The sequence below is a fragment of the Geospiza fortis genome, unplaced genomic scaffold (genome assembly GCF_000277835.1).
Source record: "Geospiza fortis unplaced genomic scaffold, GeoFor_1.0 scaffold302, whole genome shotgun sequence".
In the NCBI taxonomy this organism is placed as follows: Eukaryota; Metazoa; Chordata; class Aves; order Passeriformes; family Thraupidae; genus Geospiza; species Geospiza fortis.
Window position 1 is genome coordinate 216,294 of NW_005054572.1, and position 15,312 is coordinate 231,605.

Below are 15,312 nucleotides of genomic sequence, written 5' to 3' on the forward strand. Positions count from 1 at the left end.
ACCAACAGAAATGCTTTCTCCAAACCAACAGAAATGCTTTCTCCAAAGCCTGCCTGGTAGATTTAATACGACTGGATTTTGGAGGCTATCTATCATTTTCATTTGGCATGAATATAAATTCAAAAATCCCTTGATCCCAAGAAGGCCCTGAAGAGACTCAGTCAAGATTTCAGAAGGGATGTGCTCCTCAACTTGGAAAGTTGGCAGATGATTTAATTTTGTTAGCAAATTTGACAGCGCCGTAGGAATTTTCCTCAATCAAAGAGCCCTTTCATAGGCTTCCCTACCCAATCCTCAATCCAGTGTCTAAGAATAACATCCAGCCCTCATTAATTAATGATATCAGTCCCAATAATGTCAGATTGCCTCAGAGGCCTTGCCGGGAGGGATGAATCACACCCGGCCGCCTCCAAGGCTCTCCCTCTGACGAACTCCAGCGTGTGAAGATGGAAAGCTCAGCCTGGAAAGCTCTCATCCATGGAGCCCCAGCAGCCCTCACCCTGTCTGAGGTGTGTGGGGCACACTTGGAGATGCCACCTGGCTGTATCAGGAAAGAAAAGATTATTTTCACCCTGGTTAAATGGTGCTGCACCTCCCCATGCACTTCGTGTGGTGGATGCAAGAAAGGACTGCAGAGGTCCACTCATTTTTGGGATTTCCAGAAGAGTCAAGATTGTATCCAACAGCAAAATACCACTAAAAAATCTCTATCTGTGATTCTGGCTTTTACCAAAACTCCAAACTGAGATTTCTCACAAGCCCTACTCAGCTGATCCTATTCCAACTCAGGAAAAGGCACACCAGCTGTCTCTGTAAATGTACAATTTCACTGAAGCCATGATTACATGTATGAAAACATCCAGACTGCTTCCAGAGTGCTCTGTCCTAATATTGACATAAAATTGCCTCATTTCTATTTGCAATGTGATTGCAAATCCATGACTGGAGTTTTCATGTGCAACAGCTGAAAGCAGTGACTCCAGATCAGTCATGAATGTGAAATTTGGTAATATTTGTGCATCACCATCTTTTCACATCAGTGTTGCATTCCTGGGCCTCTTGAAAGATCTTCAGGCAAGAACAATCACATTGTTTAATGCATTCACATAAATATTTATCCACAGATATTCTCCCTTTCCCTTCACAATGGCCACGGCTGGCCAGGCACAAACCCCAAACCCAGTGTCCCGCAGAACACCCCAGTCCTGCCACAAGGACCAGCCCAGGGTTGAGCCTGGCTCAACCTAAACACAAGCACAGCAGAAAGGCACATGTGGCCCTGGCTGTGGGATGCTGGTCACAGAGGTGAAGTGTCAGGCAGACAAAGCTGGGACTTGTCTCTTTTTTTGCGCAGTGTTTGTTTATCTGCCGCACACGTCGTGCCCGGTAACACGAAGCCACCAGTTTCGGGTTACAAATATACCATAAATGCCATAAGTGATTTATTTTTCTGCCGCGCCTGGGAAAGCAAATTCGGCATTTAAAAAAAAAAAATCTTAACTTGACGCTGATGTATTCTGATTGCCACTGCAAATATAGATGTTTTTGTTATGCACAAGCACCGTTTTGATGTGATGGCCAAAGCTCTCAGAGGGTTGGATTCGGAGAGATTGAGCATTGAGAAAGATCCATCAGATTTTGGGACCCCCGCCACAAACAATTTTCAGTTCAGTAGGACTGGTCTGAGAACAACTTTAATACGCTTTTTACTCTGAGGCATGTTGGTTCTAAAAGCCACTGACAAGTTTCACACACAAACATTTATGTTTGGAGGAGGCGCTGCCAAGCAAGCCTGTAAAAACCATTAAATGTAGAATTTGTTATTTCGCTAAAGCATTCCGAAAAATCACACAGAGAGGCTGCATTTTGCAAAACCTGGAGAGGTTAATTTCACCCCTGAAATGTGATTTCTTTTTAAATCCTTTTTTCCTCCGCAGTCCTGCCATAGGATCCACCCCAACATCTGGACAGCAGAATCCAGGCTGACAGACTAACGCACATGTGGAGCAGTGTGTTTGCTCCTTTGCTGCTTCTCAGGACAGACACATTGTCTCCCTCTCCTTCTGTCTGTCCCCTCCTTTTCTTTCCCTCATTTTTATTTTTTTTTTCACCCTTCCTTTAATAAGGCTCCACATGTCTTGCAGCTCTCTGCTGCGAATGTGACCAGGATGTGATATTGCCTTGCACCAACACACAACGTCTGGCTTAGGTGATACCAAGTTACTGCCCTGGCTTTGAATGCCTGCAAGGTTATTAACCAGCACATCTGGCTCTCTCCCTAGGAGGGTGAGTTCTGCAGTGCCCCAGGAATTTCTTTCATACACCACTTTTATTAGCTTTTCAAAAGAATAAGGATTACCACTGGAAGGGAAGACTTAGGTCGTTTGCAAACATATTGGTCGCCAACCTGCTTGCCATGTTTGCAAAGCAACAATAACCACAACTCGTTATTTGATTTTCAGAAGTAATCCTCCTTCATTTTAGCAAACTATTATTGCTCTTGGTCTGCATTAATGAAAAAAAAATGGCTGGTGATTTGTGATAAATAGAATTAAAAAAAAAAAAAAGACATTACAGAAAGCCACAAGGATAACTTAGTTTGGAAATACAGCCCCCAAAACATTAATTTCTAATCCTATTTTTCCTGCAGACCTCACTCCATGATCACAGAAAGGGAAGAGAAATGTGTTTCAGGCTTAATCAAAAGAGAGAAGCGCACGTGTAGCTCCAGAGAGCAAATTTATCTCCTTTGCCCACACATGGAAGTTGCACAGGACGTGAAGTCTGAATGCACAAGTGATATTACTGTAATTTCCCATCTGGACATCCCTATTTCAGTAATGCCAGAGAGGCCTTTTCTGGTTTCATTTATTTCACTTCCGAAGCAGTTTAAGACAAATGGGAAAACTACCAAAAAAAAAAAAAAATCCATGTGGGGCTGTTGCAGAGGGAGCTCCCCAGGGCTTTCCTTCTACCTGCCCAGCAAAGTTCAGTGCTCCTGGCCAAAGTTCTCCTGAAAAAAACTCTGGAAACACCTGCCCAGCTCCCTGCCTGCCTCCCAACCCACCTGGAACTCCACCTTCCCACCACCTGCCACTGCTGAGCACACTTCAAGTGCAACATTCACCATGCAGAATTAAGCAAGACCAGAAAAAATAAAATAAAAAATTGCTGGACTTGCTAATTAATCTCCTTCTGAAGCCACGTGAGGCCAGATTTTCAGAAGCTGTCGGCACTCAGCAGCTCCCACTGTTCCAAGTGGGAGTTGTTTGGCACTCCCAGCTTTTGAAGGGCTGCTCCTCCACGTAGGTGTTTAAATGGGAGCCCTGCTCTCCACTAACCTTTCACAATTGCTTTTGGCCAGGCTGATCCTCCAGAAATATCCCAAAGAGTGGTGCAAGCACTCACAGAAAAGTCTATTTTACAACTAAGCATAAATAGCCCATACTCCTCCAGCCAGGGAAAAGAAACAACATTCTGTGATTTCCCCGACCAAGGCAGACAGCCAGGCAAAAAGTTCACCAACTCCACTAAATTCATACAATGAAAACAAAACAAAGATTCCTAATTATGCAAATGAAAACAGTGAATGTTTTCAAGAATGTCACAACCTTACGTGGGGATTTCTGCCAAATGGAGCAAGAATTTAAATCCATCAGATAAAATCCTGATTTCTTTAGATTAATATCCAAACAAAAGGCATGCCTGGGTGAAACTCTAACCATAAATTCTAGTATCAGATAAATTACAGCCAACAGAACATAAAGATCTTCTCACCTCCTCAGGTTTGAATCTTCTGAGAAGCCCACCTTGGCAGCCTTAGACTTGGCATTATTCACTCAGCTCCAGCCTTCCAAAGAGCCACGACTCGTTTGGTCCACTAAGGCTCATGGAAATCCTTACAGGGATTTTTGTTGTGCCTGCCTATAAATTGCATTGTCTTCTAAAGGCTTCCTGTCCTGCAAACAGAGGCACCAGCACAGAGATTCAACTGAGATTGTTTTCCCCTTCTTCTGCTGCTTTTATTTAACACAAAAAAAAAAAAGGGGGGGGGGAGAGAGAGAGAACTGGTAGAAGTTCCTCACAGGAGTTGGAAGAGGACATCTGCAGGCAATTTAACATGAGGGTTTGTTTCTGTGTCAGCTGGCAACCCCTGGATAACTCTGTCATGTAACTTATATGCTAAAACATGATGTAGGACAACCAGTGAGACTGGGTAAATATGGCAGCACATCAGTTTTATTTGATTAAGATTTATACTTTTTTCGAAGGGAGCAGCCCTGCCACAAACTCTGAAAACAAATACAACCCTGGAGCTGTGACAGTGTCCCACCCTGATCTCCAAACCCACCTTCTGCTGCAGCCCAGGAACAGAAAACAGGTTTTTTTTCAGGTGAAGATGGGAATTTTTCCATTCCCTCCCAGTTCAGGAGTGATCCAGCTCATCCTCCAGCAGCAGAATGTGGAAGGGCTCAGGCAAACCCGAGGCTGAGCCCACAGCTTGTGCCTCAGTTCTCTGCTCCCTGCCCATTCCAAAAGGAACATGGAGCAGCATCCAAAGGGAGCTCTGCAGATAACCCAGCTCCCCAAATTTCCCCACCCCATGTGTTTAACTTCCTCCCAGCCAGAAGAATCTGGTCAAGTGAGGAAAGCTCATCCATCCTGCTTCCACTTCTGCTCTTGCATCAGATCTTACGTATTTGGACACTTATAGCCCTGCATTTGAACTGAGGCCCTGATTAGATTCAATTGGTAAAATTACCTTCCTCCCCCTCCCCCCTCCTCTTTGTGTGTGTGCACACTTTGGTTTAGATTATTAGTCATTTAAAAATCAATCTTGCCGTTAAATCTTTAATGGCATAATTGCTCCCGTTGCCTAAATTTGTTTAGTTTGTGCTTTATTAGCATGTAATAACTGAAAGTATGTTTTCCTCTGTCTCAGTTAATAACATCTCTGCCATGGCTGAGGTGCTGTGAGCTGCCTGCAGCTCTGGGACAGCTCAGGAACTGGAGAGATTTTCTGAAGCTTTAACTTAGGAGTCAGTGGCTCCCCTTAACTCAGTCCTCAGCTGGGCTCCACTTGGGGTTTTAAACAATTTTTTGGGGGTTTTAAACAATTTTTTGTTCATTCTGAGGTCATTCTGAGAGCTTTTTAGTTCAACTGTTGGGCAGGGAAGCTCTGTTGTCCCAGACCTGGACACGTGTGCCAGCTGTGTCACACAGGATGGATGAGCATGGCAGGGACCACAGAGGGTCCCTGGTGCCACCTCCCTGCTCCAGCAGGGCCATCCCAGAGCACAGGGCACAGGGCTGGGTCCAGGTGGCTCTGGAATGTCCCCAGGAGGAGCCCCCAGAGCCCCTCTGGTCTCTGCTCAGGGCTGGGCACTGCCCAGGGCACAAGTTGTGCCTCCTGTGCAGGGGAATTGCTGGGCTCAGGCCCTGCCCGTGGCTCTGGGGCCATTGCTGGGCCTGGAGCAGAGCCTGGGCCTGCTCTGACCTCTGCACACAGGGACAGACACAGGGACAGACACAGGGACAGACACAGGGACAGCCAGGGACAGACACAGGGACAGACAGGGACAGACAGACAGGGACGGACAAAGGGACACTCAGGGCCGAGGGCCCCTCTCAGCTGGGGCTCCTCTCCAGGCTGAGCTCTCCATGTAACAAAAAGTTAAACCCAAGTCCCCCTGTGCTTAATGTAACTACGCCGAATCTCCATGGAAAGAGGGGAAGGACAAAGGTGCTTCCCAAGGAAAATTAACCCCTTCCTAACACAGGTCTCCTCCCTTCTTTAAAAAGGGACCCCAGATACTGCTTAAAGTAATTGAATTATTTGGGAAGGAAGGGACCTTGAAGCCCATCCAGTTCTAACCATGGGCAGGGACATTTTTCACTGTCCCAGCTGCTCCAAGCCCCATCCAACCTGGCCTTGAGTATTTCCAAGAACTGGGCAGCCAAAGCTTCTCTGGGCAGCCTGTGCCAGGGTTTCTGCCCTATTATTCACAGTCTTGGCATGGCAGCTTTCTGGGCTCTTGGAAATTCTCTCTATGTGACCAAGAGAGAAACCTGTGTCAGCCCAACCTGGGAGGCTCACAGCACACCTCAGATTTACCTCCCTCCTTCCCAGTGTAATTTGAATTTGCAATAGCAGGTTACAGCGTCCTACCAAACATTTACTGCTGTTCAAGGACGTGATAATGACTGCCAGCAAGTTTATCTCTTTGATCCAAGGCAATCACAGATGATATGGAATATACAACACACGTGCCAAACACCCTTTTAAGCCTCAGCAGCAGAAACAATTGATCCCTTCCATGTCACAAAAAAAAAAAATAAAAAACCCAAAACAATGGAAGCAGCAGAAGCATGGGCCTAGAGGTGAGGAAGGGTAGGTTTAGATGGGATATTAGGAAAAATTTCTCCCTGTGAGGGTGGGCAGGCCCTGGCACAGGGTGCCCAGAGCAGCTGGGGCTGCCCCTGGATCCCGGGCAGTGCCCAAGGCCAGGTTGGACATTGAGGCTTGGAGCAGCCTGGGACAGTGGGAGGTGTCCCTGCCATGGCAGGGGTGGAACTGGATGGTTTTTACGGTTCTTTCCAACCCAAAACATTCTGGGATTTTATAACTCACAGTAAAAGTCACCCATATTATTTGAATTTAAATATTGCTCTAAATCTGGAGGGCAACATTTGGGGTTTATAGGTTATTAGGTAGCAAAAAGCTGAATTTCTGAGGAGGACATGGTAGTGAAGAAAGCACTATAGAGCCTCTGGAGAACAGAACTCACTGGCCACACAGACATGGGATTTTATGGGCACAGCAGTTACCCTTCCTGCTCTTCTAGGTGAAGAAAATATATCCTTTTTTGATAAATAAACAAAATTGCACCAGGAAAACACATATTGCACACCATCAGTTTCTCTTTCTAGTTAAACATGCATGGAAATATCCAAATATTCCCCACTGAATTTAACCAAGGAAGATTTTCCACAACAAGAGTTTGAATTGTCTTGGGAAAGAACACTGAGAGTCTGAAAATATCCCACAGAACAACAGGGAAAGACTTAAGGCAAATGATAAAATAGCAAGTTGGTGAAAGGTATCTAATCAAATGCCCATAACTGTTTATGAGGTAATGTCTGTATTAACAATCTAAAGAAGGGGATAAAACAACACATCAGCCAAAGATATTGCACCCCAAAGACAACTTTGGGACACCAACAGGATTGGGGAAATAATCCAAAAGAGTCTTGAGGAGATAAGAACAAGGGTAGGAAATAATGAAGTAAAAAATCAGATTTAAAGAGGATGGGGCTTAGAACAAGTTGAAACATGAGATTTACTAAAAAGGGAGGGAAGAGAGAGAGGAGGAGCAGGGAGAGTGAGAGAGAGAAGAAATGAATTTTGGAACAGATGAAGCACATCACCAAGTCCAAGAGAATCATTTATCCCTGTCGGGGCTGCTGGAGCAGCAGCTCCTGGAAAATGCCTTTCAGCCCCACAAAGCATTACCAGAAGTGTAACAAAGTGGTCATTTATGACCCCATTTGTGACCAAACAAGCAGGACAGCTGAAAGCAGGGCTGGATGCAGAGCTGAGGGGCAAAGCTGCCTGATCCCCACCACCCAAAATGGACCCTGAGCAGAACTGATGTGCTTGGCAACCTCCCCTCAGCTCCCCCTTTAAATCTCCCTCTTTAGGGAGGTGAGGAAGAGCAAAGTCAGTGTGAAAGTAAGGAGTTTGAATCCCTACTAAGTAGCTGAATACGAACAAATGCTTCGCAGTAACAAGTCATGGGGAATCATCCCTCAGGAAAGGTGAAAAATGACCCCTGGCTTGGGGTATTTGTGGCCAGATGAAGGCAAAATACAAATGCAGTGTACATTAAACACACAGTAAGTATGTAATCTCTGTAAGTAAGTAAGTAATCTGTGACTTGCTCAGAGATAATCCCCACACATCTTCAGCATTTGCTCTGCAGATCTGTGTGAGGACAGTCCAGGGCAGGTGGTTTCTGTAAGCAGTTTCCAAGGAGGAAGGACACAGCCCTTTAGAGAGTCCCAAGGCTGCTCCAGAGCCAGACTTCCTTGCATCCCTTCCCTTCAGCGATCTCAATGAAGCCACACACAAAAATGACAGCCTGGGAGGCACAAAACAGCATTGGACACTTGGGCTCATTGGGTTTTCAGAAACTGCAATGAAATAATTCTTTTATTCCTTCTAAGAAACCAGGTTTTCATTCGTTGTGGTATCAGAAACAGCTTCCAGATTTGATAACTCAGACATTTACAGATTCAGAGGCAACAACCTGAGTTACATCCACAGAACAAATGAGGTTGTACAGACACAGACCAGCCGAGCTTGGCTTGAAGTGTTTGATGCCCTTGGAGAATTTTGGATTTGCTGACCCCACATGCCAGAGTGAGCAGGGACTAAGGAAGAGGGGACAAGGGGGCTTGAGAGACCTTTACAGGCTGAGATTTGGGAGCCCTCAGTCCCACTCCAGAGCACAGCAATAGGAACAGGAGGATCTTCTTTCTCAGTGTCCCCAAAGTAGAACTGGTTTTGTTCCTGTTCCAGTTTGTCTTGTCCATCTTTCCCAACTTCTCCTCGTAGCTTCTCCCCACCCTCAGCTTCCCACCCTGGCTCTGCTTTCCAAAACCATCCATTTTATGATCTCTACCCATCACCAGTGGAAATGTCCAGACTTTTAAGTGTCTGGCAGACTGCAGAAATGAGATTTAAACACGTCTGACTCCATGTAACAAAGGGTTTGTGTAAAGCACATCTATCAGCCAGAGCTCTGAAAATGCATTTGGTACTCTTTAGTTTGCTCTTTCCTGCTTATGAAGAAGATAATTTTTGTTTAAAAATGGCCCCACTTAAGGAATTATCCATGCCATTAGTCCCTATAACAATAGAGATTAAAGTCTCTAGACCATCCCTATCAAAATAACATACTCTTCTTTGAACATGTCATTAACACTGTTTTCCATCTGGTTGTTGGCAGCAAACTTGGATTTGCTCCGAATTGCTGAAAGTTCATCAATTATAGCACACAGAAGCCATTATCTCTCTTTTCCTTTAGCAAGGAGGTATTTGCTCAGGCAGACAGAAGAGGTAGAGGTTCAAGAGCAAAGAAAAAAGAAATAAAAAGCAGGAAGAATTTACTCACTGGAACTCCATAGCAATCATTTGGTCACCATCCAGAATTTTAAGCTGCTGAGAAGTGAATCACAATTTCTGCCTAGGAGGGGTTCTAGAGTTCAAATCCAGTAGTGATTCTGGCATTATTACAGGTAACTGATGTGTGCTGACACAGGAGGGAAATGGAACAGCAAATCTGAATCCTGGCAGTGTGGGAGCTCTGAATGAGCACGGGAGGAGAGGGAGGAGTGCCACCCACATCCACATAAACTCTCTTTATAAACTCATCCATAGCAAACTTTATTTTCTGAGGACACAGAGTAAGCTGTGGTGATCATTTAAACAAGATTTAGGGGCTCTAATCCAGCACAGTGAGAAGGAAGAACAGTGAAACTCAAACTGTGGCTTTACCCTGTCTGTACTACAACAAGGGAAGAGCTTTAGTTTCACCAGAATAATGAATGAAGTCCACAGTGAGAGGTAAGAAAAGGGGACGGAGCTACAACTGTTCAGCTCTGAGGACTGCTGATACTAAAACCTTTTCACATCCATCATGAAGCAGGGCAGCAGTCATCCCTGAGCTGCCAGCACCAGTTTGCAGCCCAGGGAATGTCCAGGAGCTTGTTCACCTCCGTGCCCTGGGGCCAAAGGCACTTTCTCCCAGAGAGAGGCCACTGCAGGACTTCTGCCCATGGGCTCATCACCCATTGATACCTGCAGGAGGGCTGCCTCATTGGTCAGGAGCAGATATTCCATATTTTCTGGAAGGGACAGGAGTACGTTATCACCTGCTGGCAGGCTGTGATCCAGCAGAACTCCATGCTCCACATGGATCACCTCCTCATCCAGGCTGCACTGGGGCTCAGTTCACCTCACCTAGGGCTCTGGGCCAAGCTCTTTGTATCCTTGGCTTGGATTTCCATGCTCTCACTCCCAGCTAAGCTGCCCAAATATCCCTTCATAAGCAGTGAAAGAAGTGCTTTAGCCATGCAAAGAATCCACAAGGACCAGGCTTCTGGCTCAGGCAAGACCCCAAAAAGAGGTGGGGATAAAAGTCTGGCTTTATCCTCCTTATTCTGGAGGAAAATAATAATAACAATAACAATAATAATAATAAATTATAATATTATAATAATATGATATAATAATAATAATAACAACAATAACAATAATAATAATAATAATTCTGTTGTCCTTCCCTTCTTGTCCCCCTGCCAGTTCAGGCAGAGACTGTATTGTACATCCAAAACTCCCAGCATAACAAAGTCTTGGATCCTATTTAGAGACTCTACAATTCCAGGAAAAATAAAAGATTATATCAGACCCAGAATATACTCCTTAACAAATAATAAAACTTAAAAAAAATAAAACTTAAAAAAAAAATTAACCATAACACAAGAGATTAGGTACATCCAGCAGCATCTCAACACTGCCACAATCTGAAATCCAATATTCTTTGCCCAGCAAAGGAGTTCTGAGGTCAGGTTTTGTCTGTCATACTTCCAGCAACAATATGGGATGCTGTGCATGGAAATGTGGATTTGCCACCACAACCCAGGCAGAGAAGTGCTAAATTCAGGAGTGGTTTTCAGAAACTGCTATGGAATAATTCTTTTATTCCTTCTAAGAAACCAGGTTTTCATTCATTGTGGTATCAGGAACAGCTTCCAGATTTGATAACTCAACATTTACAGATTCAGAGGCAACAACCTGAGTTACATCCACAGAACAAATGAGGTTGTACAGACACAGACCAGCTGAGCTTGGCTTTTAATGTTTGATGCCCTTGGAGTATTTTTTATCAAGAATGTCTTCTTTAATTAAGCTGTCTGGGGTGTAAATTGTTCCCATTCTTCACCTTCTGCAATGAAAAACTAGAGTGTGCCACCCACAAGCTGCTGCCATTCATCCACCTCTTCATCCCACATCTCAAAATCATCACCAATGAACAGAAAAATCAGACCAACAAAATCTGAACTGACCAAATCTTCCAGCAGCCTTGATCCAATGAAAATCACCCCCATTATTCCAGGATAGACACCATTAAAGATAAATACAGTCTTTATTTTTTACCTACACCATGCCTTGGATTCTCCTCTCCCAGTGAGGCACAAAGGAACAGCAGTAACTTGGTTTTTTTAGAATTGGTTCCACAAAATCCCCTCACAGTGATGGCACAAGCTAACTAAAGTCAAACAAACATTTGACCTCTTTCAAAAGCAGAATTTAACCCTTAAAAAAATACAAGGTTTATTTAAAGGTCAGTATTTAAAAAGCATAAATCCCTAAAAACAAAATATGCAAATGTCGGGCAGCATTTTGGAGCTTTTCTGTGACTGTGGTTGCAAGAACTGGAGTTTAATGGTAACAAATCAACAAAAATATCACATGAAAGTGTGTGTAAATGATAGCCTTGCCTATACAAAGCCACAATTTTATCAGTGTGAGGAGGTTTATTTATTTCACTTCTCTTACCGGCACTCAATGTGTGAAAAATAGCAGGGTCAGAATTCCCCCGATTTTGCTGAACTGGAAATGATAATCTGAAAATTCTGAAATCACCCATCCTTTTTCTTGTCCACATCAAATGTTTCTTTCCTTTGTGCTTGGACCAAACACAAAGTCGTGGCTCAGGTGAAATTACACATTAGGGAGCCACAGGGTCACCTGATCAATGTCAGATGCTTCATTCAAGCTGAAAAATGTAAAGCTTAATCTTTAGTATCTCTGGAATGAAGCTGCCCAAACAGAAGGAGGACACGCACTTTGAGGCTTTCCAAACATTCCCAAAATTGGACAGGATCTGCCTGGGTGCAGAATGGGTAATCCTGGGTAAGAATCCAGCTCTTATCCCATTCAGGGATGGAGCACAAGAACATTGAGATTTGTTACATTTTCCTTCTGGTACCAGAAAAGGCTGATTTCAAACCAGAACACAGAAAACTCACACAATGCACATGAAATCCCCATTTCTGCAAAAAAGGCACCTCTGAGTATTCATCTTGCCATATTCTTGTCTATTTTGCATTATTTTTCTGCACATGTTCAGGCAGAAAACTTAAATCTTGCAATCTGCCAAATCTTAAGAATCCAGGCACTTCCCAGAAGGTGAATTTTCAAAGTTCCAGCTCTAAATGTGCATGGATGAGGCTGTGTCTGCTCGTAAAGAAACACCACCACATCCCAGAATACAGTTAATTAAACAAAACCTTATCAGACGATTGTAATGAACCCAGTTTGTCTCTTCTCTTACAACAGCAATGAGAGATCATAGAATCATGAAATCATGGAATGGTTTGGGTTGGAAGAGACCTCAAAGCTCATCCAGTGCCACCCCTGCCATGGCAGGGACACCTCCCACTGTCCCAGGCTGCTCCAACCCCAGTGTCCAACCTGGCCTTGGGCACTGCCAGGGATCCAGGGGCAGTCCCAGCTGCTCTGGGAATTCAATCCAGCCCCTGCCCACCCTGCTAGGGAAGGATTTTTTCCCAATATCTTCACCCAAATTTCCTCTGGTCCAGTTCGGAACTGTTCCCCTTGTCCCGTCACTCCAGCTCCTGATGAATTGCCCCTCTCTGGATTCCTGTAGCCCCTTCAGACACTGGAGGGTGCTGTGAAGGCTCCAAAAACCTTTTCTTCCCCAAGCTGAAAAATCCCAACCCTCTCATCCTGTCTCCAGAGGTGCTCCAGTCTCTCTTATCAACTTTGTGACCTCCTCTGGACTTGTCTCCATGTCCTTCTCATGCTGGGGCACCAGAGCTGTGACCAGGGCAGACAGAAAAGCCCAGCACACCAAAGAGGCTTTCCCACATCCCCTGCACCACTTTAATCCCTTTTTTTTATTTTAAAGAATGCAGCCATGTCCACTTTTAAAGCCGAAATGACCCGAGCATCCATGGCTGCTTTCCAAAGAATGTGTTTAGACCACAGCAGGCCCTAATGACATAAACAGAAATCAGAAGGATTTGAAGTGGAGTTGGCCAGCTTTCCTACCCCAAACACAGCACTAAAGTAATTGCCTTCCTCACACCCTTTTTCAATAAAACAGCAACTTTGGGGTGATGCTCTGCTGAGAACAGGCTCCTGCAATTCCCTTGAACACACCATTACAGGGATTTTTATGCTGCTCTCTTGCTGTAATAAGATACTTTCATACCCAGCCTTGCCCTCTCCCACTAACTCCTGTGGTTACAAAAAACCTTCTCTGGGCACCAGTTTTGGCAGAAAGCACGGAACTGAGTTATTCTTTATGTTATTTCTGCTGCTGTGGGCATTTAAACAGCATGAAGAGGTATTGAATGTTTTCAATGTTTTCAAGTCAATGTTTTCAAGTCTTACTGGTTGTAACCCACGTTGAGGCAAAACTTCAATTTTTTGAGGGGAGGAGGATTTGTTTTTCTGCTCTTTCCATAAAAACAACTGAGGATCAGAAGGCTGTGGAAGTGCTGGGTCTGGAAAACCTGGAGAGGGGGAAAGAACGAGCTCTCCCACTACTGCAACTCATCCTAGTAACTAAACACGACCCAAAAACAACACAGAGGGATAGAGAGAGAGAGATTCTTTCATTCACTGAGTTTTACAGAAAAGGGGAGTTGTTTAAAATAATATTTCATTTTTATTCTATGCTTCAGTTAAAAATAAGTTGTACAGTGGAGCTTTTTCTAGAGAGAGCTGCTGACTGGTAGATGGCAGCCAGCTGAGGAGAAACTCCATGAAAGAAGTCGCAGGAAATATAACTTTAAAAAAAAAAAAAAAAACAGACAGAAAGGCAGTCAGAAAGAATGAAAGAGTCCTTAAAAGTCACCCAGTGCCACCCCTGCCATGGCAGGGACACCTCCCACTGTGCCAGGCTGCTCCAACCCCAATGTCCAACCTGGCCTTGGGCACTGCCAGGGATCCAGGGGCAGCCCCAGCTGCTCTGGGCACCCTGGGCCAGGGCCTGCCCACCCTCACAGGAAGGAATTTATTCCCAATAACCAACCTAAATTTCCCCTCTTTTAGTCTGAATTAATTGCTGTTTGTCCTATCACTCCAGTTCCTGATGAAATTTGTGTGCAATACCCCAAAATTACTTGTTCTCTGCAACGGCTGCATCTGCCAGGTCCCACAGGTTCCATAAGGAAGGATAAGAAAGCCACACTAATAATATTAATAATAATAACAATAATAGTCATAATACAGTAAAAACAAACACTTCCTTCTGAAACACAGCAAACCACTGCTGGTTTTAAGGGGTTTTAAACGTTGCAATGAATACATGTAAGAGATGCTTGTTTGGATCTGAATTTTTGCTTTATGCTCATTTTCCTTCTGCAGTTCAATTTAATGTTTGCCACTGGATGTCGTGGAGCAGAATCAGGGACATAGAAAATCAGGGTTTCTCAAGGAGGTGTATTTTATCAAACACACCAAATATTAAAGGATGATCAAGGAAGGTTAATTTTAGAAAAAGTTATCTTTAAAATATCCACGTGCTTCAGAGCAGATCACAGAGGTGTCAGCAACAAAGACTGCAGGGCTGACTCACACAACAGCACGTAAATACTGAGGAATAAAAAAGCCCATGTTGGGCAGTAGCACAATTTATAAACATGCAAGAAAAGCTGTGGTAAGTGTACATATTCTCTAATTTTACGGCTCTCCAAACATCTGAGGACTCACAAGAAACAGGAAACTAACCTTGATGTGAGCTGCTGGATCGGGGACAGTCTGAATCATGTCCTTTACCAGGCCAACGTGTTTACCAGGAGCTCAGATCCCAAGGCAGCTGCATAACCAGAGAAACAAAAGGCATATCATTATACTTTAAATGTTTATTTTCAATAGAAATCTCTTTTTATAGACTGATAAGCATCTTTCCTTCCCCAGAGCTCCTCGAGGCTCAGCACAGCTGAAGCTCTAAGAGAGTTCTGCCTCCATAGGGTCTGTTGAGGATTTATTTCATGCAGGAGAAAACACTCAGCCCTGAAATTTTCATGGAAAAAATTATTTTTATTTGAAATGTACAGTTTTCCCAAAATAAGAACTTGGGACATGCTCTGCCCTGCCCAGCCCCATTATTCACCCAAGATATCAGAGATTTCCACGAGCCATTCTTCCCAATTTAGAAACACCCAGCAGGACTGGGACAGACCTGCAGCTGATAGAAAAAAGCACCATTTCCC

The 15,312-nt window shown here is 44.2% G+C and overlaps 1 protein-coding gene across 1 annotated transcript in view; it reads right to left on the minus strand.

Annotated features, from left to right (window-relative positions):
- ERG (ETS transcription factor ERG) overlaps positions 1-14,922 on the minus strand; it is a 106,014-nt gene extending 91,092 nt beyond the window's left edge. Inside the window, 1 exon segment of the mRNA XM_031064240.1 lies at positions 14,828-14,922. Within this exon segment, the coding sequence (XP_030920100.1) occupies positions 14,828-14,866 (39 nt within the window). The 5' untranslated portion in view covers positions 14,867-14,922.
- Between the last annotated feature and the right edge of the window lie 390 nt (positions 14,923-15,312).